This window comes from Mchenga conophoros, linkage group LG23 (assembly GCF_057382185.1).
Source record: "Mchenga conophoros isolate Kocher_MC1m ecotype Shallow Benthic linkage group LG23, M_conophoros_male_GT1.1, whole genome shotgun sequence".
Taxonomy (NCBI): domain Eukaryota; kingdom Metazoa; phylum Chordata; class Actinopteri; order Cichliformes; family Cichlidae; genus Mchenga; species Mchenga conophoros.
Window position 1 is genome coordinate 52400149 of NC_140547.1, and position 17742 is coordinate 52417890.

Below are 17742 nucleotides of genomic sequence, written 5' to 3' on the forward strand. Positions count from 1 at the left end.
TGGCGAACCATACTGAGCCCATTAGCAACAAATGGGCTCCACTGCCTGCGTTGCTCCTCTGAAAATGAAGCGCTTAATTCTATTCACATTTATTTAAAGAAAGGAAAAATATCCTTTTAATAGAAGAAACCTCTGGAAGAACCAGGCTCAGGGAGGGGCGGCCAACTGCTGTGACTGTTTAGGGTGAGAGAGGGAAGACAGGATAAAGACAGAGCCAGAGGTCAATGATAACTAAAGATTAAATACAGAGAGGTGTATGAATGCAGACTTTAAGTTTAGGCACACCATCTGGGGCCTCCCTCTTCTTTCTGCTGAAGGATGGTTGCTGCCTCAGGTCTTCAGCACTCTTAGTGTGTTTTGTTACAGATGCTGCAGTTGGAGACTCGGCTCCATTCCTTCCCCCTTTTCTCTCTGCATTGAATCATATCTGTTATTAACCTCTGTCTCTCTTCCACAGCATGTCTTTATCCTGTCTTCCTTCTCTCACCCCAACCAATCACAGCAGATGGCCCCGCCCCTCCCTGAGCCTGGTTCTGCTGGAGGTTTCTTCCTGTTAAAAGGGAGTTTTTCCTTCCCACTGTCCCCAAAGTGCTGCTCATAGGGGGTCATATGATTGTTGGGTTTTTCTCTCTGTGTGTTATTGTAGGGTCAACCTTACAATATAAAGCTCCTTGAGGCGACTGTTGCTGTGATTTGCTGTGTGAATAAAATAAAATTGAATTTTGACATTTTATACATGATTCTGAGATTTGGTAATGATTTATCCTGTTGTCAGCCAGCAGGGTGGATCAGTGGCTAACACTGTCACCTCAAATACTTTGTTCTGTATTTCTTTATTAAAATAAACGAGGGCTTTTCTAGGGTAATTTGTATAACAGCAGACAGACACTATAGGTCTTGCAAAAATAATACAACTGAAAGATCCAGTATCAGTACATGCCTCAAATGTTATCAGACACTGAACTACAGAGATAAATCCGCACAAATGTAGAAATGACATACGCCATACAAAATGGTAAATATTTACAAACACTTTTTAATAAATAAGACTTCCTGAATCCATTTCATGGGGGTTTAGTTGGTAGAAATTTCTAATGAAAAAGAACCAGTAAAGACGAGTATGCATTTTCAAATAATGCAGTGTGTGTTCAGGAGGTATCTGGCCTTTTCCACTGCACCGCTGGCCTGGTAAATGAGTGACAGGTTGAAGGCAATCTCCCTCCTCAGATCCACCTGGTCACCTGGGATGCCCTGCAGAAAAAATAAGAAGACAAAGGGAGAGAGAAAGAGGCAAACATCCATCACTGTCCTAAAGGCTACGTTTGCACTGAGCAGCAAGTTGTGTTTTTACCCACCTCCAGTTGTTTTGCTGGTAGTAAAAGCGCCTTTTGGTAGTAATGCATAGCCAAGTGTGTGAGGCCCATTTGGTGCAGCGCTCGGCCTAGGTTGTACATACTCTCTTGACACTCTCCACGAAGCTCTACGTAACGCCACAGGAAGGAGAAACCCTGAGAGCACACGTTGGTTTTAAAAGAACAGACTATAGGACTGAACTGTGCACAGAAATAAACGAACTCTGTACCTGCAGCACCAGCGTGTGCCGTTTAGCCACAAACCTCTGAGATGCCATGTGGAAGAAGGTGAGACCTACAAACAGGCTGTGCAGTGGATTGCTGGGATGAGTCTGGAAGGCCTGAACATACTGACCTGAAAACACATCCAGTGTTTGAAAAATGTACTACTGTGCAAAGTGGACCAAGTGTGAACATAATCCCTAAACCCTTTACACCACGCTCCAAGTTATTATGCAAATTGTGTTTAAGTGTCATAAAGATTAAATAAGCTGTTCTTCGATAAAAACCATGGATGGGAGTGTGTCTCAGGACTCTGTGTTTCACTGAAATCAACCTCGGACCCCTGTGATCGTTAGTTTGCCAGCTGAGCCCAATTAAAGGAAAAACTACTAAAGGAGGATGTTCCACATTATTAAGCAGGCCTCCATTTTCAAGAAACAGAGGAATGAAAAAGGATCTCTGCTGCTGAAAAGTGTGAAATAGTTGAATGCCTTGGACACGTAACGAGATATTTCACAAATATTTCAGCGTGATCACCATCATGTTAAGAGATTTGTGAGTCAGAGCACACATGGGTCCGTGCAGGTAAAGGCACAATGATGAAGGTTTCAGACAAATGCATCAGATTAAGAGAGCAGCTGCTAAAAGGCCATCACAAAGCAGCAAACACATGTTTGAAGCTGCTGGTGCCTCTGGAGCCCTGCGAACATCAAGCTGTAGGATCCTCCAGAGACCTGCAGCTGTGCATAAACCACCTCCAACCAATGCTCACAAGCAGAAACGCTGCAGTGGGCCCAGAACTACAAGAAGACTCGTTTTCAAACGGTCTTGGTCACTGATGAGTGCAGCGCAGCCCTGGATGGTCCAGATGGATGCAGAGGTGGACGGCCACCGTGTCCCAACAAGGCTGCATCGTCAGCGAGGAGGTGGAGTCATGTTTGAGCTGGAATCACAGGGAGAAAGCTGGTCGGCCCCTTTAGGGTCCCTGAAGGAGTGAAAATGACCTCTGCAGAGGATGTGGAGTTTCTGACTGACCACTTTCTTCCATAGTAGAAAGAGAAGAACTGTGCCTTCTGCAACACAACCATCTTCATGCAACACAATGCACCACCTCATGCTACAAGGAACACCTCTGCATCATTGGCTGCTGTCGGCATAAAGGGAGAGAAACTCATGGTGTGGTCCCCATTCCTCCCTGACTTCAATCCTATTGGGAACCTTTGGAACATCCTCAAGCAAACAAATATGAGGGTGGGAGGCCGTTCACATCCAAACAGCAGCTCCGGGAGGCTATTCTGACATCCTGCAAACACATTCAAGCAGAAACTTTCCAAAAACTTCCAAGAATTGTAGAACTGCTATCAAATAAGGGGTCCTGTGTTAATGTGTAACTTGACCTGTTAGGATGTTTCTGATTTCAGTGAAATTGATCCACTAATGCTGCAAATTCAACAAATCACCATTTTCAATTCTCTACAACCTGTAAAATCTTTTGAAACTGTGTGTGCGTAATAATTTGGAAGCGTGCGTTTCAAGTTTTGTATTTTTGAAAAACTGTTTTCATCGGGAGTTTAGTTCAGTAACATTTGAATTATACTCTAATGGCTGACGACTCGAAAATTATGCCGACTGTCATTTAAATCGACTATGTAGGAAAAACAGAGAAATATCTTGTGAGATTTAACGGAGACAAAACTGCTAGACTGTTAATTATTTATTTAAATGTTGGGATCAAATCTCTTTGGCACTCAAAGCACCTTTTTAGTGTTTTATATCATTTTAAGCAATGTTACTTTACCAATATGTGTCCAGTTGCTTGGATATTGTTATAAAACACATTTTAATTCACATAATTCTCTTTCAATGCAAAGCAGTGTTGGAGGTATGTGATCATCGACATCTGCAATCAAGAACAAGCTAATAAGCAAAACTTGATGACATTAGTTTGAGAGGTGTGGCGTAAGCAAAGGAAGGGCTCCTTTAAAATGCTGGTGCACATCAGTGGCAGATCACATGTTCCTCTTAAAATGACAACAACATGACGCGGTCCCTGATTATAGTGCTGATGCTGTGATGGTCGTCACACTCCAAAGTGGTCTAAAATCAATCATGTAAGATATGCTGAAGTACGGTAGTGATGTTAAATGTTTTTATCATCTCTAGTTAGTCGATTCGTGTGCGAGTACCAAGAGCATGTTTGAAGCTCCCTGACACCATGGCGTTATGTCCGCAGAGAACACAGAGGGCGTGATTGTCAGGATGTTTAAACAGCATGCGCAGACAGAAGCGATGGTGGCGCTGGTGCTGCGACGTTATTGTCAGCTGCAGAGAGTTAAAACAAACAAAAACAAACAAAACAAACAAACATTTGTTTACAAAATCTTTCAGGAAATCTATGCTTTTGATTCATTTGAATATTTAGTATTAGCAGTAAATCTTCATACAGACTATGACAATGCATCAGAGGCTCTCTGGTTAATAAATAAATCAACTGTGCAAAGACGGTAAAAATGAAAGAGTCAAAATTCAAGATAAGTGGTCGTTTCAGAAGAAAGCAGGCACATTTCATGAGGACAAACTTTCCTGCTTCTCATTAAGAAGTGTAGTGACGCATTTCCTGAATACAAACAAATACTTTTAAATATATTTAAAAGTTTGTCCTCACAAATGTGCCGCTTTAATTCCTAGAAAGAAAAGAGTTTAGTAAAATAGTTGGGCCAGTTTCTCCTTTAGTGATCTTCTATTCTGCTGACACACAAGCAGACCTGGTTAAAAATATTCCAAAGCTGAGGCAGAGCCACATTTTCCAACAGCATCAGTCTGTTGAGAGGAAAAACAGAGAAATGTTATATTTATTATAATTGCGGCATGCTCTTTATGCCAGGCCACGCCCATATTAACTACCTGATGTAGTTGTAGGCCTTGTAATAGTTGTGGTCCAGGATTGTGGCAGACAGGCCAATGAACTCCAGTTCTTTCCTCCTGGGCTTGTTGTCATAGAACGAGTAGAACTCCATGGCCGAATCCACAAGCATCTCCGCCTCCTGGAAGCGCTGCACCTCACACAGCGTCAGCACACAGCTCAGCAGCAGCTGCCACCAGTCCTCTTTGGACAGGACGTTGGTTTTACCTGATGACAGTGACAAAGTGAAATCCAGTGACCAGACCAACTACGGGCTCGACCTTGTAGCCAAGTACGATGCAGACAAAGATAACATACCAGTGTTGTCCAGATAGGCCGTTTCATGGTCAGCAATCTCTGGTAGCATGTCTTCGACCTTCACGAGCCTCAGGTGATTCTCACCTGACACGTTTACAGAGCTCACACACACCTTAGCTCGCTGCATGGCCACCTATAAACATGCATGCGTTATGCACCTTTGAATGACTCCCAGGACGCAATGAAATGTGCACAACAAAAACAAAAAATGGAGCATTTATTTGTTCAGATTCACCTTCTCTCACAGTAACCTCATTGTTGAGGAGAACTCTCAGTAAACAAACTACAGTAAAAAGCCCGTCTTATCAACTTTGAGGTGTTTGTCCTTTTTCCCTGTCGGGTACAAAATAACTTGAATGATAAAAATGTTTGTTAAGAATTGAACCAACAGTCAAAAACCAAACAATTACATATCAAGAACAACAAACTGAACTTACACTAAAGTTGTGTTTACACCATTTGTACTTGTGTCAATATCACTGACAGACTGAGAGCAGTCACAGTTCTCCTGGTAAGTGCATTAATATTGTTGGTATAGTATATATTTACTTATTGATCCTATCCCAGCTGTCACAGGGCGAGAGGCGGGGCACATCCTGGACAGGTCGCCAGTCTGTCGCAGGGCTCAGAGACAATCGTTCGCACTCACATTCACACCTGTGGGCAATTTAGAATAATCAATGAACCTGTCCCCACAAACTGCATGTGTTTGGACTGAACCCACAAATGGTGGAATGAACTCAGGCCCTTCTTGCTGTGCAGCAGCAGTGCTAACCACCGTGCCGCCCTGTTTACTGAATTATGAAATATTAATGCAATAACCCAGCTGCTAATGCGAACTAGTTAACATCATTTACGTGTCAGGCAGATTAGCTCTGATCCAGCCGAAGCAGCCGAACGTTCCTCCCAAATTCAAAGCATCCAAGTAGTTCTGCATTTTTTCAAAACGTCTAAGATCATTCCCTCTTTGATTTCACTGACACTTGGCTAGACTGCAGAGCTGAGGTCAAACGTAGTGTATTCTATATGTGGAACAGTTGTACCAACTCCTTTGACTCTATCAGAGAGGAAAAAGCACTCTTTATAGCCGCAGTATGAATAAAAACAGAATATTTGTGGCGGCCATCTCTCAGACTCCTATTCCATCAATCTGAAACTCCAATGTAGCTTCGTTTTAGAGTTCTCACATTCACAAACTTATTCATGCTGCCCGTCCAGCAGGGTGACGACGACCCCCCATCATGAGCGGCTGACGGATAAAAAGCAACCGTAAAGTGTGTTACCTTGAGGAGCATCGAGATCATAGTGATCACAGTGTCCAGGTAGTCCTGCATTTTCCCCTGTGTCTTCAGGAGCGTAGAGCGATGGAGCAAAAGCTTTAACTCCTACAAACACAGAGATATACAAAACCAGTTACCAAACACAGAGCACTGACCAAACAGCATAGCATCCCCAAATGCTGCAGGTGATGGTTTTCCTTTTTCCAGCTGGTAACCAGACTACGTGTTCTTGACTCTAATCTCAGCTCAGGTCTGGAAAGCACAGAAATCTTGTGTTTAACCAGAATCCAAGTAAACTATGAAAGCAGGTAAACTGCTGTGGGTCAAACACGCATGATTACACTGTAAGCTCTGAGGAGTCGTGCATTAAACAATGAAGCAATGAGGGGGATGTGGGCAGGAAGTCGTTTGCTCACTCTGCATCATATTACCACTAACAGTTGGAAACTAACTACCAGACTCGCCGGGCTCCAAATCCAACTCACTATTGTGCTCTCCACACCTAATCACTTCAATGGCTCACGTCTAAGCTGAGAGAAGCCAAAAGTGGCACCCACCCACTTCACATCACTACACTATCTCACCCATTGTTGCTTGAAGTTCCCAAATACATTCACTTTCCGTGGTCTCTGGTCACTGGGTTGCTGATTACAGCTTCAGTGGGGATGCCCCTTTATAAGGTGTGACTGTCAGTGCCTCCTGACAGGACAGAGGTTTGCACTCCTTTTCCCCCTTTGGTGTTACCAGAAAATGTCCATGAAAAAGACCTCTAAGAACCCTCCATGACATTTCAGGAACATTGTAAATGTAAGATAATGCAACCTAACGTGATAATGCAAAAAGCAAAAACAAAGATCCCCTGCCTTTTGTGCGGCTGAAGAATCGTGTGCTAGTATGTTGCTATCATACATGGACTCCAGCGCCTTAAGGGCACAATCCATGCGGCCCAACTGTTGCTGCAGTGTGGCAAGGGAGAGCCGGGCCTCTAGGTGCTGCGGAGCCATCTCCACCACCTTGGTGTAGCTTTCTGCTGCTGCCTCCATGTGGCCCAAAGCCTTCAGACACTCTGCAGATGACAAAGGAAAGTGACAAAGACACATAACAGTGGTTTTCTTTTTCCAAGCCAGACCTGAAGTGAGACCTCGTTTAAGGTCTTGGCTTCTCTGTTGTTACAGAGTTTCACACATGAAGAATATTCGGGATGGAAGGTGAAATGTCTTTTTAGTCTAAGTTTGCAGACGCACCTCTTCCTTTAACATCATTCCCTTTTTGCTGGACCTACCTGCATGCCGCAACCAAACAACAGCCAGGTTGTACTTTTCAGATACGACGAGGGCAGTCAGCAGAGGCAGAGCAGACATGTACTTGCCCTCTTCCAGATACGCTTCACCGACATCCAGGTACAAGTCGCCGATCTCTTCTGGACTCTGCTCCATCAGTGTTGAAACCAAGCCCTAAAAGCAAGAAGATTCTAAAATGAAATGATCTTTTAATAAAGACTTCATTAATAATCTGAGCTCTGTATGTTTTTGAGTCCTGTTTTACCTCGGTGGGTGCGTAGACATGTAGGTGTATGAAGCACACAATTAACTTGGTCCTCAGGTCCACTGGGACGCTGTCTGGTACCTGTACATCCACAATTTCACCTGGAAACAGCACACAACGACCAATCAGTAAAAAGAGTTCCCCAAAGACTCAGGCAATGATTCTTTCACGTCATTGGAGGATGTTTGGCCCACTCTACTTAGAGGGTTTTGAGACTGAATATCCTATTTGAAGCCATGCCAACGCGTCTCAGCAGGATTGCTGCCAAAGGTAGCATCCAGCCTTATGTTAAAATGATAGATGGTGCTAAACAGAGTTTATCTATTTGTGTTAACAGTAAATCACCTTTATTCTTAATCAAAGATAAAATGAAAGCATACGTTTGTTTAATATGTGGAATGAAAAGTTTGAGTAAAGAAATGTTTTAATGTCTGGATTTTCTGTGCGTGGACATGAAATACTGAGGAAAGACAGAAAATGTGATTCCACCCCTCATTAAATAATTCTGAATATAAGAAATGTTATCGAGTATGTTGCAAGTGTTAAACACACAATCACGAGTTACAGGTGATTTTGCTGATATAAAGCGATCGCTGCATGCATCTGTTGAAGTGTCTTTTGAGATCACTGAGTGCTCGAGTGTGGAAAACATTTTGAAAAACAACAACATCTAAACACATCCTGTTTATGCAAACGTAGTCACAGAGGCACCACTAAAGAAGCCACAACGAACGCTCACTTTGTGTCCTCATCTTTCTGCACTTCCTATGTGACGTCATGAAGGCTATGAGAGTTCTTCATATGATGAAGAACAGCCACGATGAGTTTGAATCCTCTTGTAAGGATGTAAATGTGTAGCGCCTCATGTCGTTGCAACTTACCGCTCTCCTCTGCTGCAGCTTGTTCTTCCTTCTGTAACTGTGTCCCGTCTGCAGGTTGCTTCTCCTGGTCTTCGGTGCTCTCCTCTTTAATCTTCTCTTCTTGTGTTGGTGGAATAACATCTGAAGTGGATTCACTTCTGACCAAAACGATGCCTACAAACTGCACCAAGACCTAGGAGAGCAAACACGTGGAATGTTTATCCATTTAAACCGAAAACATTTGTTCTCAGTCTAAACGGCAATAAAGGTTTTTCCACAGAGACCCACCTGCAGGGCCTTGTTGTACTGCCGGTTGGTGATATAAAGCTCAGCGGCCATGTTGATAAAGTCATCACTGACCAGGTCGGGGTGTCGTGCCAAAGCTTCCTCAATCACACTCAGAGCTGAGGGCAGGTCACTGCTTTCATAGTAACTCCTAAACACGACCCACACAAGCAAATACCGATAACTGAACTGTCAAGGTGATAATCCAAGATCAGATGGTTTGAGGTGACGGTATTTTAGGGGGGAAAACGAGAACATAGTTTATGTGTATATAAAAACACATACCATAGCATGTCAGTGTGTGTCCCTTACTTGGCCATGTCTTTGGAGAGCTGTATGAAGTGCTCTCCATCCTCCAGCGGCAGAAGTGACAGGATCCTGCGGTAGCCGTCCATGCACTGTTTGTGCTCTCCCAGGCGCATCTGCAAGCTGCAGCGCTCCCACAGATAGCGCACATTGGTAGGATCGTACTTGATAGCTGTGGAAATGGAGCAAGGCTTGAACCTAGAGAAGTATATAAATGATAACCAGCGTTTCCCTGGTCCCTGTTTGTTTTGCAGTGGTGGCTCATATTCCACAATTCAACGGTATGAGAAGCACCAACGATAGAAGGCGCAGTAGCAGTCATTTTTAAACCGCAGATTTGTCAAAGTTCACAGACACGTTTCAGATTTACACGTTGGACTTGTCTGCACTAAAACAGCTCGTCTCTGGATAGATTCGACAGCTCAAGTGGTACGCAGGACTCATCCAGAGGAACACCTGTCCCATATTTAAGACCCCACACAATCCCTGACACCTTCTGACTTTGCTCTTACATCAGAAAATCCATTGTTCTTGTGCTGTTTGATCAGAAACTGTAGAGACAAACACACTTGATGTGCGTTACTTTTATTAGTTCATTTCTCAGCCCCTCGGGTGATTTGTTACTTTGCATGGCTCTTCCAACTGCAGCCTTAAGCCAGTTTATCCCACTAAGTAAATCCAGTCTGAGAGTTTTAAATATGCTGCAGCAATCACCCCAACTACAGACTGAGGAAATGACAGGGCTTATTACTGCAGCATAAATATAGCTATAGGACCATGGGATTGAAGTACTGGCCCTGCAGTAATGAACATCCACTTTAACACAACAGGTAGGGACTGTGTTGTTCAACAGGCCCACCAACAGACAATAAACAGATGTGAAGTTCCAGTGGGAAGTGATGCGTGCCGGTCCGTGTCAGACTGACCTTTGCTGTAGCAGATGATGGCTTGCTGGATGTTGTCCTGCTCCAGAGACATTTCAGCCAGTCTGATCCACTCCTCGCAGTCCGAGGGGTTGAGGTGGGCGGCGATCAGGCCAAACTGCAGCGCTTTGCTCATGTCCTCTTCATCCTCATAGATCATAGCCAACGTGGAGAAAGGCTCATATGCCAGAGGAGCTGAGGGACAAAGGGAGAAGAGATTTTGTTTTTAACTTTTCATAGTGTTTGAACACTAACTGGCACACAGACAAACCAAAGTTAGTGTCGACACAAACAGCGAGTGAATATATGCCTGTAAGGTCACGCAAACCCACGTCGTACCCTGTCTTATGATCTCCATACACATCAGGATGGCGTCCTCTTTCTCTCCTCTTGCATAGCGAATGTTGGCTTCTCCCATCAAGCCTCTCAGAGCCCGGGGCAGCTTGCTGCCATGACGACGCCCCTGTTCACATAGTTATATATTAACTAAGAACTGCAAAAACTCACCTAGGCATGACCGTTCGCCCGTCTCACCTTCATCATCTTCTTGTTTTCTCGATTCAGCTCCATCTCCAGTGCAAACACATCTCCTACAGTCACATCTTCTGCCATTTCTTTAGCTTCACTCTTCTTTCCCTGTTGTCTCCCCACTTGTCTTGGCCTCTTCCCTATCTCCTCTGCCTGCAACTCTTCTTTGTCTGCAATGTAATCCTTATCATGTGCATCATCAACATAGCTCAGGCTGTCCTGCTCTTCCTCCTCCTCCTCCTCCTCTGAAGACTGTGGTTCAGCAGTTTCTCCCAGCATGGAGGCAAAGGCCAGCTGGACTCCTGGGCTAACTCCATCCTCTGAGAAGACAGGAAAGCTGGCTTGAGTAACATTACCATACTTTGCATGCAATCCAGGATGGGAATCAAAGTAAGCTGACCCAGTTTTTATAAGCAGTCTCTGACCAAAACAATAGCTTTATGAGCAACACTCAGTACTTTGTGGACCCTTAAGAACAGTAGTTATTATCTGTCATTTTTATTGATGTTGATATCAAATAAAAGGCAGTTTCAGACATTTTAACTTGTCAAAGTAGGAAAATCACAAGAGTTCCATTAAGAGAAATTCTGACCTGTTCAAGAAGCATGATAAAGGCTAAATAGTCCAGAACTGAAATCTATTAGTTTTTCCATTAGAGGAAAGATGATGGCAGGTTGGAATTTACATTTGGTGAATATGTTCATCCAGTTTTGTTGTTCCAGTTATTTTTAAAACTTTGTTATATTCCTAAAACCATGACAATTACAACACACTCGCTCATGGGATTCAGTGTCGCTATCTATTGAAAGAAGGGTCCATTATTTACATTTCCAGAGCCACTGACAGAGAGAGATTACCGATCTTCGTTGAGATGAGTCCGGACGTCGACGGGAGCTCAGCGTCTTCCACATCTTCAGCTACCTGCCCTGACTGAGAGGTCAGAATGAAGGAAGTATATAATTTTATGTCACACAAGTGGAGCACAAGTCCAAGTGATGCTGAGGAGTGATACTGCCTCAGCTAGACAGCTAACAGTTACCGAACTAACAACATAACTTACCTTGGCTTTCCGCTCGTCTCTCCTTCTGTCGAACTCTTCAAAAGTTATTCTACCCTCGAGGTAATCTATGAGCTCATTACTGAATCCAGACATGTTTCCCGCCACTTCAAACAAGCTGTCACATCAGTTTACGGACACATAAATCATGTGTACGACGCTGTACATCCGATACGTGACGTCCGCTAGCACTCTAAACTCAGACTGTAGCAAAAGTCAACATTAACTAACGTGAAACGGCAACCACGTGATCCTTCAAAAACGTCCGGGTTAGCGCTCTCAAAATAACAGCACAGGAAGTGCTGATTGGGCCATACCAAGTGCAGCTTTGTCATGGGGAGGATAATGAAATAATTCATTTTAAATTATGTTTCTTTTCTTTTGTTTCTGAATTGCAGTTGTGCTTAAAATACAAAGCACAAATGTTCAGTATTATTAATCTAAAATAACTGTAAAACTAACTGTTTCTGTTTCTTTGTGGTCAGATGATTTGTCAGTATTTGTGTTCCCTGTTGTGGCTGCACTCCGTCCCATTGTAGAAAACGAAACATTTCCCGTTTGTGTGGGGCTGTCACGTTGTTGTTGTTTTTTTATTTTTTTATTTTTTATTTTTTTATTATTTTTTTTTAGTAATATTAACATACAAACAAAATGCACCATATATTACAGATTGAGAGAATAAACATTCCTTACATATTAGCAACTTCCATACATGGGGAAAAGAAAATATACAGATTATTAACTCACTAAATCAAAATCTTCCACAAAGGAAACAAAAAAAGCAGCCTTTTTCTTTTTAACTAAGGTCAAAGATTTAACCAACAGGTTTAAGTCGTTTTTCCAGTAAGCTAGTGTTGGTTTAGTCTTAAAAAACGACATTTATGTATAAATTGCTTGCACAAGATTAATAACACATTAACACCATAATTGTGTGGATGCTTTAAGCATCCACACTGCATTTTCGCAGGAAATGCAAATTTTTCTAGTTAGCTTTCTTTTCTTTCAAAAACACTCCAAACAATATCATATTTAAGGTAAATGGGGTAATTTGAATCCCACTGGAATAAAGCCAGGTATGAAAATCCAACCAAATTATTTGTATAAAATTGCACAAAAAGAATAGATGGTCCAAATCCTCCTCTTCTGTTTCACAAAATACACAATTACCAGTTTCTATTTTGAATCTATCACCAAGGAGTCTATTTGTTGGGTAAATTTTATTCAAGATTTTAAATTGGACTTGTTTCCCTTTAGGAGCTGTCACGTTGTGCTTTTGGATCCTGCACAGTAGTGACATTAGGTGGAGTGGCTGCTTCGAACTCCCACGCACACAACTTGGACCTCGTTAAAAATATGGCCTGTATTTATATAGCGCTTTACTAGTCCCTAAGGACCCCAAAGCGCTTTACATATCCAGTCATCCACCCATTCACACACACATTCACACACTGGTGATGGCAAGCTACATTGTAGCCACAGCCACCCTGGGGCGCACTGACAGAGGCGAGGCTGCCGGACACTGGCGCCACGGGGCCCTCTGACCACCACCAGTAGGCAACGGGTGAAGTGTCTTGCCCAAGGACACAACGACTGAGACTGTCCAAGCCGGGGTTCGAACCGGCAACCTTCCGATTACAAGGCGAACTCCTAACTCTTGAGCCACGATCGCCCCGTGGCGATGTATATATATAATATATATACATGTATGTACAGACACACACATTTATAAAGAGGGAAATGTGATTGATTTTGGTGTCATGAATGTTGCTTTAAAGCTAAAACTGTTTAATCTTTTCTTAATAACAAGCAGTCAGTTTGATCAACAGGCTCTTCTCTACTGAGATTCATAAACAGAAGTTCACATAACAGACCAGTATGGACTATAGATGTGTTATTATTAATAGAAAATTTGAATGAAAAGGGAGTTTTCCAAAGGTTTTTGGGAAATATCACATTTCATGAATCATATTTGTGATGTGTTACTGTGTGAAGAACAGATCCTAAAATATACACGGTGATAAAAGCAATGCCAGTTCCTCTAAAACGGTTAGAGAAGATCTGCTGCACTGTCCCTAGTTTGAGCAAACTCAGCATTCAATATATTGACTTTAGTGACTGAAAAATCTCCAAATTTATTAGAATGACTTTAGTCAAAGATTTTTTCCCCCTAATCAGGTTAAAAGGCATTATATCCTTGAAGATTTGGAATTGGTTTAGAACACCAAAATTAAATTTTTTTTATTTTTAAAAATCGCTCTGCATCTTTTTTCCTTCCTTTTCTTTTTTCAATTTTGTATTTTTTTTTAAATCTTTTATATATTTATCTTTAATACTTAAAGTTATATAACGTACCTGCTCGACTTGCATTTTTACAATACGACACTGCATTCAAGTTTCTGCGTGACTGCTGCAGCTGCAGTTAAAGCGCTGCAACCCAATTTTACAGCATCAAGCGAGAAATTAGAATCAAACTTATGAGAAAGGAGACTTTGAACACAAATAAGTGTGATGAAAACCATTAGTAATGCATCTGGAGTTCGACACCTGTGGCCTAAGCTGATCCTGCAAGTATTCAGTGGGGTTCAGGTCAGGACTGCAGACAGGAGTTAATAGAAGATAAAAGCAGAAAGGTGTTTGGCATTGGCAGAGAAGATTTTTAAGGTTTTTCATGGGCACAACCCACATATTTCTTTACAAATGTCACACTATTTAAAGGTGGACAAAAATAAAAAAAACCCACAAAAACAAAAAAAGGCTTTCAGATTGATCAATTTATTGCATTTATTGATTTATTGTTATAATTCTTAATAAGAACCACTGTTACAACAAATCGATCAAACACAAATGTCCTTACTAGGTGATACGTATAAACTGGTCGTGAATGGAAGCACTTTACTGTGGTGCTTTCCAGCTTGGGAGAAACATGTAGCTGAGGTCCCAAAGCCAACAATGCACGGCTTGAGTAGTAACTGGAAGAAGGAAAAATATTAACCTCAGCAACTTCACTTTCAGTGTTGTATATGTTGCTATGCTAGATGTGGCAGTTAGCTGTAGCTCATAGGTGTCAAACTCTGGCCCGCGGGCCAAATTTGGCCCGCAGCCTAATTACATTTGGCCCACGAAGCCATACAAAATTGCTATTAGAGCTGGCCTGCCATTATTATACAGGTCATGTACTGCTAATACTACAATTCCTAGAATGCTCTGTTGGTGTTTTGGCCTGTCAGTCACGACAGGACTTATTAGCTCCCTCTCCTCTGTTGACTATAGTCATAGCAACCATGCAAATACTGCCATGCTACCAATCCCAAAATGGCTAAAAGAATAAAAAAAGGAGCAGGTGGGAGAATATGATGAAAATTTGACAAATGATAAAATGATACAATTTAATTCAGAAGGCTGCAAATACAGTTTTTATTTAAGAAATGAATTCCACTGATGTGTTATTTAATTGGAACTTTGATTTTGCATGTGTGCAATATTAAGTTATATATACATTTATTAAGCTTTGCTTGTTCCATACTCAGTTTTTCAGCAAAACTTGTTTGAGTCCATAAGAAAAGATTCCTTGTTATATTTAGAGGAAGTTTTTTTTCAATGAATATTAATGTTAGCCCGCGACTTTGATCCAGTTTTGAATTTTGGCCCACTGTGTATTTGAGTTTGACACCCCTGCTGTAGCTATACAGCAACATAGCTTAGCAAAAGACATCTTTATGCTTTTTTTTTTTCTTTTAAAAAAATAGCTTTTGAAATGTGACAGTGTCATCCTGACCGGGTGCTGTCGCTACTCTTCAGGCACACATTTACCTGTTACATGGTTACGAGCTATAGCGCTGCTACGGCATGAATGTTTTTGCTTTTGTTTCAGCCTTTGTTAGTATATTTTCCTTCTTCAAGCAGTTATTCTTTATTAATTCAGACCTTGCCCCCCTCATATCAATGCTTTTCACATTCTCAACTTTTCATTTAAAAAATATAAACAGCATACTGAATTCTGTGATTAACACAGTAATTCTCCTCCTGTAATTGAAATACTTCTAAGCGACCCCTGAAGGTCCCCGACCCTCATGTTTTGCACGTTTGGCGTAAGGAGGGGATGGAGGTGGGAGGTGTCAGTCAAATCAGTGATTTCGACGCTGAACGGGCTGCATGGTTCCCCACAGGAAGAACTGGTTTGGTTACAAACAAAAGTTCCTGAGCAGGAGCACAGCTCCATGTTCGGAGTACTGTTTGTTTTCGATCACGCAGCGTAGTTGGCGTATGTACCAACTAAGGATGAAGAGCAGGGATGCGAGGAAACGAGGAGATGGGATTTGAAGCGGTCCGGGCAAAGTCGATCTTTTAAATCGGAAACCTCGCCGAGCAGCAGACAGAACGAGGTTGGACCATGATTTATAAACGGGAGCCGTAAGAAGCAAACGTTTTAAGAGGTGCTGCTTCCCTTGTTGGGTTACGAGCAGGCGGCGGGGTTGCGCCTGGTTCTGGACGGCGGATTCCGCTGATGAGGGATCTGTTGTGTCAGGGCCGTGAGGAGGCCTGTTGTCCTTCAGTGCGCGACGTGTTTTCGCCGCTCTCAGCGTGTAAACGACGGGTTGTTTTTGTTTTTCAAAGGTACGGAAGGCGCCTCTATATATGCAATAACACACTTCTTGTAGCACAACAGAGTATGCGTTTATGAGAAGAACCTCAACAGCTGGGTTTAACTGTTGTTTTTGTTCCCGTTAACGCTGCATGATCCCATTTTCTTTAGGCAACAGCCTGACTCTGACGAGCTTGCTATTGTGAGCGGATGAAGTCATTCTTTGATCCATTTGTAGCAGCAGCAACAAATAAATCTGTAATTAGCCACAGCACACACAGCACACGCTTTAGCCTCGAGTATCAGCTTCATTTATTGCTGTCAGGAGGAAAAGCTGCAGGAGCAAAGAGTTAAACCTGTTATCAGAACCATTCTCTGCAATAACGACGTTCTTGCACATATGCAGACAGGTTTTGGTCCACTTGTCTCTACAGAAACTAAATCCTTTGGGCTTATGGGCTGCTGCTCAGCACCTCAAAGCTTTAGCCCCTCCACATATTGTCTTTCCACTTTGACTCTTGTCATCGTCATGCTGGAGACCCATCGCTTCACTGTTCTTACTGTTTTGGAAGTTCTCGTACTTTACAGTACATGGGACAGTGAAGCCATCCTGTCCCCTTAGCAGGAAAACAGCCCCAGAACATAATGGTTCCACCTCCATGCTTGATGGTGGGGATGTTGTTCTTTGGGTCATACTCAGTATTTCTTTGCCTCCAAACACAGTTGATGCCAAAGCGCCCGATTTCATCTGACCACAGCACTTTGTCCCAAACCTCTGAATCATTTAAAGGTTAACTGGCAAACTTTAAATGGGTCTGTACATGTACCTTCTTGAGCAGGGCCCTCGCAGGTGCTGCAGTCTGTTACAGCAAAGTGTGTTACCAGCAGTGTTCTTGGTGACTGGAGACCCAACTTCCGTTAGATCATCAACAAGCTCCTTCAGTGTAGTTTTGCGTTGAAGTTGCACATTTCTCATGATCATTCCAGACCCAACGATGGTCTGGAGATTGATGGTCATTTTATATTTCTAACATTTTCTAATAATCCTAAAAAAACAGTGATCACCACCTCACCAAATGTTTTGCTGGTGGTCTTGTAGTTTGTTTTAGCCTTGTGCATGTCTAGAACCCCAACCAATCACAGCAGATGGCCCCGCCCCTCCCTGAGCCTGGTTCTGCTGGAGGTTTCTTCCTGTTAAAAGGGAGTTTTTCCTTCCCACTGTCGCCAAAGTGCTGCTCACAGGGGGTCATATGATTGTTGGGTTTTTCTCTGTATCTATGAAGCGCCTTGAGGCGACTTTTGTTGTGATTTGGCGCTATATAAATAAAAGTGAATTGAATAGAAGCTTGTCCCTGACACAGCTGTTTGGTCTTGTTGTGGTTTTGGAGAAGTTGAAATAGATGAAACTGAATCTGCCGACAGGTGTGCTTCACCATCACTTAGGTCACTCAGTGACTTGCAGATCAGTTTATAACTTTTATGCAATGATTTCCTTTCTTGACTCTGTCATTAAAATGAAATTGTCCTAAAGAGAGAGAATGACTTTGTGTACACATTTACAAACTCAGCAGGGGATCAGGGC

General features: G+C 42.5%; 2 protein-coding genes across 5 annotated transcripts in view; one reads left to right on the forward strand and one right to left on the reverse strand.

Moving 5' to 3' along the window:
- Window positions 1-1016: 1016 nt before the first annotated feature.
- gtf3c3 (general transcription factor IIIC, polypeptide 3) lies at window positions 1017-11835 on the reverse strand. Of its 2 annotated transcripts, none has more exons than XR_014890757.1 (19): window positions 11582-11835; window positions 11379-11451; window positions 10528-10841; window positions 10333-10456; window positions 9997-10188; window positions 9077-9242; window positions 8768-8915; window positions 8501-8672; window positions 7620-7720; window positions 7357-7528; window positions 6938-7140; window positions 6078-6179; window positions 4795-4927; window positions 4479-4704; window positions 4340-4394; window positions 3761-3896; window positions 1583-1707; window positions 1356-1480; window positions 1017-1251 (listed from the first exon to the last, which is right to left on the reverse strand). XR_014890757.1 is itself a non-coding variant. In XM_085265155.1 (19 exons), the coding sequence occupies exons 1-19, from the start codon at window positions 11672-11674 to the stop codon at window positions 1129-1131; spliced, it is 2811 nt and encodes a 936-aa protein (XP_085121281.1). In that variant the 5' UTR covers window positions 11675-11835; the 3' UTR covers window positions 1017-1128. The 2 variants fall into 2 exon arrangements, 1 of the variants encoding a protein (XP_085121281.1); XM_085265155.1 differs by having other exon boundaries at window positions 1356-1508.
- Window positions 11836-15713: 3878 nt separating this feature from the next.
- Window positions 15714-17742, forward strand: part of hecw2b (HECT, C2 and WW domain containing E3 ubiquitin protein ligase 2b) — a 77463-nt gene continuing 75434 nt past the window's right edge. For 2 of the 3 annotated variants that reach the window (XM_085265516.1, XM_085265518.1), the window contains exon 1: window positions 15714-16192. The gene's annotated coding sequence lies outside the window, so the exon portion shown is untranslated. The remainder of the gene's footprint in view (window positions 16193-17742) is intronic. The other variant, XM_085265517.1, reaches the window with a different exon arrangement.

What these genes read in the sequence shown, in the direction of transcription:
- gtf3c3 (XM_085265155.1), bottom strand. Translation starts at nt 11,674, where the DNA reads ATGTCTGGATTCAGTAATGAGCTCATAGATTACCTCGAGGGTAGAATA. An exon ending in CTCTCCAAAGACATGGCCAA is followed by an intron (nt 8,916 to 9,076) that starts GTAAGGGACACA and finishes GGTCGTGTTTAG; the next exon opens with GAGTTACTATGAAAGCAGTG. An exon ending in GGCCTATCTGGACAACACTG is followed by an intron (nt 4,705 to 4,794) that starts GTATGTTATCTT and finishes CACTGTCATCAG; the next exon opens with GTAAAACCAACGTCCTGTCC.